Source organism: Vitis riparia, chromosome 5 (assembly GCF_004353265.1).
Source record: "Vitis riparia cultivar Riparia Gloire de Montpellier isolate 1030 chromosome 5, EGFV_Vit.rip_1.0, whole genome shotgun sequence".
In the NCBI taxonomy this organism is placed as follows: Eukaryota; Viridiplantae; Streptophyta; class Magnoliopsida; order Vitales; family Vitaceae; genus Vitis; species Vitis riparia.
Window position 1 is genome coordinate 23,565,245 of NC_048435.1, and position 8,685 is coordinate 23,573,929.

Below are 8,685 nucleotides of genomic sequence, written 5' to 3' on the forward strand. Positions count from 1 at the left end.
TGAAGTTTTCCATCGTTATAATAAAATGATACATTATTAAAGATTGTGTTTGGTTCCAAAAAATTTGAAGGAAAATATGAAGAAAAGAAAATGGAGAGGAAAAGTAAAAAAAAAAAAGTGTTAAAAAATATAAAGTTAATAAATTATTTTTATATATATTTTCAAACTCATTTAACTTATTTTTTTCAATAATATAAAAATTAAAAAATTAAAAAATACGTAAATATTAACTAATTTTAATCATATTTGATTTTTTTTTATATATTTTTATAGTTAAACCAAAATTAAAAAAATCAATTTTTTAAATATTTTTTTTCTTTTCTTAATACATTTCCAAAACCAAATGTCGTCAAAGATAATTACTAAAAAAATACATTAAAAATACTTTTAATATAGAACATCAAAATTAAACCAACAATTTCCTTGCATGAGCTGTCTCCTCGATAGTTAAAACAAAACAATATATATATTCCAATTTCTAATGAGAGCTTTGGAAGAATTAATCATTTACCACTAAAAAAAAAAAAAGACAATTAGGAAATCTATTTTCCAAAAAGTCATGAATGTTTAAAGGCTAAGCCTAGCTACCAAGCATTATCTTAAGTAGTGCTTTCATATTTATCTTCTTGACATTGTGCTTCTACAATATATTTGAAAAAAAAATTCTTCCGTTGACTTAAAGATATTTTTTTAAAAATAATTTTTATTTATTAAATTTTTAATTGATATTAATGATGACCACCCAAATTGGGGTACACCACATAAAATTGTTTTAGTTACTTCATTTACAAATATGTAATAATTTTAGTAGGTTATTTTTTTAAAACTATTTTCCTCTTATAAAAAAATAGGATGGTATAAATCAATTAATATGTTCATATTTAGTGTAATAATATTGCTCATAAGTCTCTTGATGGATTATCCAAATGTTAATGATATTGAATACCATAAAGAATTTAAGGTCTATTTGATAACGACTTTCAAAAATAGTTTTTAAAAATTGTTCTCTGATTTTTTATAGAACAAAAATTTGTTTTAAAAACCTAAAATATTTTAATTATGTTTTTAATATTTTTAAACATGTTTTTAAAATAATTTTTATATCTAATATTTTATTTTTAATCATACAAGTTGAAAATAACATAAAATAACTAAACATGTTATTTGAAAATACCTTGTTTTGAACATAAAACATAAAATAATTTTTGGTGACAACATGTTTTCTTGTTTTTTTGTTTTAAAGAACAAAAAATTATTTTTCAAAATAGTTGTCAAACAAACCCTAATATTCCTACACTAATTATCAATTAATTTTTATATGAGATAGTTAATGACGAATCTAAGAATTAATAGAGATCAAAACCCGATAATTTTATCTATACTACTAAGCTAAACACATATTTTTAAATAATTTCATTTTTTTAATCATAAAAAAGAGTTTGACCAACAATCTTCACTAAATAAAAAAAATGCTATTCCTCCCATGTTTAAAAAAAAAAAAAATATTTTTTTGACTCATAAATATGTTTTTCAACTATTATAAAACAGAATGAAATTGCTTTTGACTAGAACCATGAATTGGGTTATGACTCAAGTCAATCAAAGGCATGTTTAGGAGTCAAAGATAGACCATTTCCATGGTCAAAATCAACTTTTTTTTTAAAAAAAAACAAATCCATTTTTGATAAATTTTATATATCTATCTTATATATTTTCTCTTTTAAATATTATATCTTATGATGTAAAAAAATGTAAATAACAGTGTTTGAAGGGTAAAAGAAGCGTAAATTTCATATTGATCCGTTTGTAGTGGTCATTAGTCACAAATTTTTTAAAAAATTTGTTAAAGGTTTGATGAGTTTTGAATTTATTAAGTCTTTTAATTCTGGTTGGCCCAAATTTTTAATATAAATTGAGAATTAGCGCACAAGCGTGAGGGTAATTTTTTTTTTATTTTAAATTTATCAATTTTAAGATAAATTTAAGGATAAAAATACAAATAATTTTTCATAACATGCTTCTTCTGAGGCTCACGTGCCCGATACAGGGCTATAATTGCCAAAAAAATAAAATAATGATAATTTGTTATTCAGATCCAATGGCTGAGATTCCACATGGGGTTCATTTGAGTGGTGAAGGACCCACATCCTCATCATCACTCATGAGGTCCAGCTAGGCCAGATCACCAAATTCTCTCAGTTGTGGGCCACCCACTCTCATGTGAGGGAAGTGTAGCACACGATCCTAAGGAAAGGAGTGGGATAATAATGTGGCAAAGTGCCCATTTGTCTCCTCATTAAGTGTGGGTGTTAGTCTAACTACCTTTCTCTTGGGTCCAAGTTGGTGAAAGGCTGCTTTCTTCCTTTTTAGGATTTTTTATTTTAATAATTATTATTTTTAAATAAAATTATTTGTTTATTTTATTTATTAGAACTATTGAGTATTGAAATCTATCCCGACAATATCCATACCAAAGATTCTAATTGTATAATATTTTATGATCATTCAAGAATCAAGAGAAAAAAAATGAAAATAATGAATAATAAAGGTAGTGATCCAAAATAGTAATTTTTTAGTCATTAATTATTATTTTTATGTACAACTTATAACTTTTGATAAAACTTAATATTTATTATTCAATAATTTAAATTAATTTTTAATTAAATTATATTTAAATTATTAATTTAAATTTATTACTTAATTCTTATTTTAAGTATTAAGACTATTTCATAAATTAATTTAAAACTTATTTTAAATCATCAAATTAATATGTTTATCCTTATAAATTATAACTAGGGCAAAGATGATCGAGTAATAATGAATGCTGTGGAGCAGCAAATGATATTGTGAGATAACTATGGTAAATAATGGTAAAAAACTAAAACGAAGATGAATATTTAAAAATAAGTTATTTATTATTTAAAGTTATTTTTTTACTTTAAATCATACCATCAAATCATTTTATCAAATATATATATATATATTTTAATAATTTAGATTAAGTTATTAAGTCACTTTAAGTTATTAAATTGATTTATCAAACACCCACTTAGTATTAATATCAACAATGATAAAACAAAAAAATGTAATATGATATTATATTTGTAGAATAATTCATTAGCGATAAATAGATAAATCCAACTTAAATTAGTAAATAAAATTAAAATCATGGAATTTTAAAAATTAAGGATATGTTTGGTAACATTTAAAAATATATTTTTTTAATAATAATTTTGAAACAAAATGATCCTAAATTATTTTCAAGAATAAATATGAAAAACAATTTTCTTCGTTAATTCTTAATAATGTCAATATAAATGTTTTCAAAATATTCTTTTAGTTATTACTACACCTTTGCAAAAATAAAAAAATAAAAATTGAAACAAAATTATTTTAAAAAACAAAGTGGTTTGAGAAAAAAAAATATTTTAAGACAAAAGTTTGATAAATCTATTTTCAAAATTAGATGATAGTTTTCTATTGTAAAAAATAGTTCCAAATTGTTGGTATGTTTAGCTATGAATTAAAATGGATAGGTTGGCAATACAAAATGTATGAAATGGTTGAATAGTTTTCATTTCCAATTGAAAATTTGAAACCTAAATTTAAAATTAAAGAAAAAAAATCATCCAAAGAAGTTGCCAAGCAAAAGGATCCAAAGTGCAGTAAAGACCACGCTCTTGTTCATGTCCCAAAAGAATGAACACAAACAATCATAACCCACCTCATATTTTCCCAATTTTCTCAGCACATCACCATCCTCCTAACCCAATAATGATCCCATAACAACAATAACAAAACCCCACAAAAAATCAAACTCAGTTTCATATATATATATATATATATATATATTTATCAGTTTGTTTGTACAATACACATGTAAACACAAATACAAATAAGTCTTCCCATTGAAGTAAAGTTTGGTTGAAGTTGGAGGCATATTGAGTAGGAAAGTGGCCAACCTCCCCCTCTCTCTCTCCCCCTCTCTTTCTCTCTCTCTCATCATCATCATCATACCGAAAGAAAAGAAAATTATATATCCCACAAAAGGTGAAAGGTGGGAAAGAAAGTGAAAATTCTTGAGGAGAACCATATTCAAAGTAAAGGGAAAGATATAAGCCAAAAAACAAGAACATATAGCTTAAAGTTTATAGGAAGGAAGAGAAGGGTTGGCTCATCTTCATCTCTCCTCCCCCTGCCCCTCTTCTTTTGGTTGCTTCAGCCTTTTCTGAAAGTGGGTTTTCAAGGGTTTCAACAGTTTTGCCTTCACAAGGTACAAAAATTAGGGGTGATCTCTTTTGGGTTTTTGCTAATTCTGATTTTTGGTGGAAATGATTACTGTAATTTTCCAAAAGGTGAAGTCTCTTTTCTCTTTTCTGTTGTTGCAGGGGTGAGAAATTGTGTTGATATGCTTGGTGGGTTCAGGTAATTCTCCGTTTTTTTTCTTTTCTTTGGTAAATTTCCTTTTGTTCTTGGGGAAGATGGTGGATTCAGCAGCTAGAATTGTGAGTTTTGTGTGGAAGAAAGTTACTGTTTCTGTGATATTTCGTGGGTATTTTGGTTCAAAATTCCACCTTTTTTTAGAAGGAAACTTTGGGATTTGTAAAATAAATTCAGTTTATTATCTTCTGAAGAAAGCTTCAAAGGTGTCTGTGTTCTGTTTTTGGATTTAAAAATCAAGTATGAAGCTCAAGTTTCTTCACACTCCTCCGTATAAATATAATATAGTATGTATAGGGATCTTGTTTTCTGTTTCCTCTATATTTATAACTTTGGTGGATGACCTAGACTAGAGGTGTGGCCTTGATTCCAAAAAACCCCTGATGTGTGATTTTTCGGGTCATCGGATAATTTTTCGGGTTTTCGATAATAATTAATCCTATAACCGAAAACCGAATCAAGAAAAATACAGAAGGGTCTAGATATTGAGGCAATCGCAGAACAAAAGGGTGTAGATGGACAATCCATCAAATTATTCTTTTAGTGTAATACTTGAGTTGATAAATAACCTAGACTAGAGGTGTGGCCTTGATTCCAAAAAAGAGAAAAGAAAAAACCCAGTAAGCCTTGATGTGCGATTTTCGGGTTTTCAATGAATTCGAAAAACGAATAAAAAACAATACAAAAGGTCTAGATATTGAGATGATCACAAAACAAAAGGATTTTAGATATTGAGACAACTCATTTCATTATTCTTTTAGTACAACACTTAAGTTGGTGAATATCCTATAGACTAGAGGTGTGGCCTTGATTCTGGGAAAAAAACCCATTATGCTTTGTTGTGTGATTTTTCAGCCTTTTGATTAACCCGAAAACCAAATCAAGAACTATATGAAGGGGTCTTGGATATTGAGGCAATTCATCTCTTTATTCTTATAGTATGATACTTGATCTGGTCAATAACCTAGATTAGAGCTGTGGCCTTGATTCCCAACATCCTTGTGAGCTTTGTTGCATGGTTTTGTGGGTTTTCAATCAAGCTGGAAATGTTCAATCCAAAAAGGTCTAGATATTGAGATGATCACAATACAAAAGGGTCTAGATACCGAGACAGTTCATCTCATTATTCTTTTAGTATAATATTGAAGTAGAGCTTCGTGTCAGGAAAAGTTGAGAAAGATTTTTGTAAGATTTCTGATATTAGTCAATTTTCAGTTTTTGTACTTGGGTCTGAGGATTCTTATTTGTTTAATCTGTTTTCAGGTTTTCCACGGTGCGATGGTAAAGCCCAGAACATGGGAAAGAAAGGGAGTTGGTTTTCTGCAATCAAGAGGGTTTTCATACCCAACTCCAAAGAGAAACTAGTCAACGTAAGTAGATAGATTATCCAAGGTGTTTAGACACTTTTTTCGGGTTCCAACCTCCAAAATCCCCGGTTTAGCTTCCTCCAGAATGCTGGAAATGCCTCCATGCTCGAAAAATTATGAAACAGGACTTGTAATAAGTCATTTGATTTTGGAATTATTATGAATTGTTGTAGGGAACAGAGAGGAAAAATGCGAAAGAGAAGAAAAAGAAAGGGCGAGATACACATTCTTTTATTCCGCTCTTCAGAGAGCCAAGTAGTATTGAAAAAATATTAGGGGATGCTGAAAGAGAGCAGCAAAATAAAATATTTCTTAGGCCTCCAACGCCTTCTGAGACACCAAAAGTACCAACTCCTGTGCCTCCTAGAGTTTCCTCTCCGAGGGTAACTTCTCCAAGGGCTGCTGCTTCACCGAGGGCTGCTGCTTCACCGAGGGCTGTTGCATCACCGAGGGCTGTTGCATCACCGAGGGCTGCTGCTTCACCAAGGGCTGCGTCTCCTCGGGCTTTTCATCATCACAAGGAAGTCAGCTACAGACCCGAACCAACTCTCAGGAATCACCATATTGCAGCTATCAGGATCCAGACAGCATACAGAGGTTATATGGTAAGCTTCCACTCTTTCTTGTTTGTTGGAGAAATTCAAGCAAATCATCCCATGGAAGTTGGGCTTTGATTTTTATACTCCTGTTGTAGAATAATGGCAAATCAAACAGGAAAGCTATACAATATGGGAATATAACACAACTCAAATTTAATTATTTTTTGAGTAATTGAAATGATTCTAATTTAAACTGAATTTCGCCAGATGATCTTACCATGAAATGATTCACTGATGTGATTTTTTCAATGTAGGCAAGGAGGAGCTTCAGAGCACTCAGGGGTCTGGTGAGGCTACAGGGAGTTGTGAGAGGCCAGAATGTGAAGCGCCAGACAACAAATGCAATGAAATGCATGCAGCTGTTAGTGCGGGTTCAGTCACAGATTCAGTCCCGGAGGATCCAGATGTTAGAAAACCAGGCACTCCAACGTCAATCTCAATACAAAAACGACAAGGAACTGGAGAGCAGCATAGGCAAATGGGCCTCAAGCCAGCCATCTGAGTAAGTTTCCCTATGTTTGATTTAGTGTTGGATTGCTTTTCATTATTAGAAGAGCACATGCTTAAGGATCATTTGATCGCTATAGTCAAAGGGAAGACACTCATCTACATGAAATCATGCTTGTTTTTCGATTTTGTTCTGTGTTTCAATTAAGATTAGTACAATTGATGATGGGATGGCATTTGTACAGTCTGAGGCAGGTAACAATGAAGACTGGGATGATAGCCAGCTGACGAAAGAGCAAATAGAAGCTAGGTTGCAGAAAAAGGTGGAGGCAGTCATCAAGAGAGAGAGAGCCATGGCCTATGCATATTCCCACCAGGTACTACTCTATTAATATTATTGGACAATCAATTTTTCTACAAGTTTAGGTTTTTACGATTGGGGCATTCAATGTATATAACGTTTTCTAACACCCTCCCTCACATGCGGTCTCATGCTTGCATGTGGAGAAACAAATAGTCCTATAGACAAAGAGCTCAATAAATTCAGGGAAATAAAAGTTGCTGTGAAGTTTGAGTCTATGACCTTTCTTTAAACGGGGTTCTAATACTGTATCCGGTAACCAATTTTCCCACAAGTTTAAGCTTTAAGGTTCAAGTCATAATGTATATCATGCTTTCTAATAGATGCTACCCAGTTCATATTTTATTGTATCATGTCGGATAGGCTTCACTAACCCGAATGACTTTTAGGCCTGGACATTAGGATACTGTTTATCCAATTAAGTAAAATTTTAGTTCTGGTTGCCCTTTTCCAGTTCTTACACAGAATAGATTCCTGCACTCTCTATACCTTTTCAATTATCTGATATCGTTTTATGATTTCACTAACCTGTGTCGACAGTTGTGGAAAGCCACCCCTAAATCAGCCCAAGCATCTATAATGGATATCCGATCTGGGGGATTCCCATGGTGGTGGAACTGGTTAGAACGTCAGCTCCCTCCGGCAAATCCTCCTGAAAGTCAAGCCACCAAGAGCATCCTACTAACACCCACAAGACCGACTCCAGATCTCAGGCCAAGTCCTCGACCCCAAGCAAGCAACTACAGGCAACAGAGTTTCGGGTTTGACAATCTTGAGTCACTCACACCAAAGTCCTCAAAATCAGCAGTACCTGCAAGAGCAAAGACCCCTCCAAATAGAGTGCCACAAGCGAACGGCTCAAATCTATCAAGATATCCAAAGCCGAGAGCTAGTGCAGCTGATTCTACCTTTGATGTGCCACTGAGAGATGATGATAGCCTCACCAGTTGCCCGCCATTTTCAGTTCCAAACTACATGACTCCAACAGTGTCAGCTAAAGCCAAAGTGAGAGCTAACAGCAACCCCAAGGAGAGGTATCCAGTGACTCCCAGTGCTGAATCAAAGAGGCGGCTTTCGTTCCCTTTGGGTCAAGGCATTGGGTCTTTCAAGTGGAACAAAGGCACCTTGTTCTCTAGCAAGGATTCCACCTCTCAGAGGGTGATAGAGAGGCACCAGTCTCTGCAATCTACTGGGAATTTGAGTGTGGATTCGACCGTTTCTTTGCCAGCTACAGTTGGGAGGAAGCCATTTAACCGATTTGTGTGATCTCTTTACCCTTTTCTTTTGTTTTCTCAACCTTCTAAATTTCATATTTGGCGAGTCTTTTCTTTTTTTCTTCATATTGTTAATTGAGTGTATGGTGATATCTTTACAAATTACTGATGTATAATAATAAAGATACAGTACTAGGAATTGATGGTTTGAATGTAAGATGATTTGGGTTTTCAAAAGATATCTTGTTACATTTCCT

General features: G+C 32.0%; 1 protein-coding gene across 1 annotated transcript; it reads left to right on the forward strand.

The window, feature by feature from the left end:
• The first annotated feature begins 3,984 nt into the window (after nt 1–3,984).
• LOC117915377 (protein IQ-DOMAIN 14) lies at nt 3,985–8,685 on the forward strand. The gene is made up of 7 exons (XM_034830944.1): nt 3,985–4,273; nt 4,389–4,425; nt 5,704–5,810; nt 5,981–6,412; nt 6,661–6,903; nt 7,099–7,230; nt 7,755–8,685. Exons 3-7 carry the CDS (start codon nt 5,736–5,738, stop codon nt 8,478–8,480), a joined length of 1,608 nt encoding a protein of 535 aa, XP_034686835.1. The 5' UTR covers nt 3,985–4,273; nt 4,389–4,425; nt 5,704–5,735; the 3' UTR covers nt 8,481–8,685.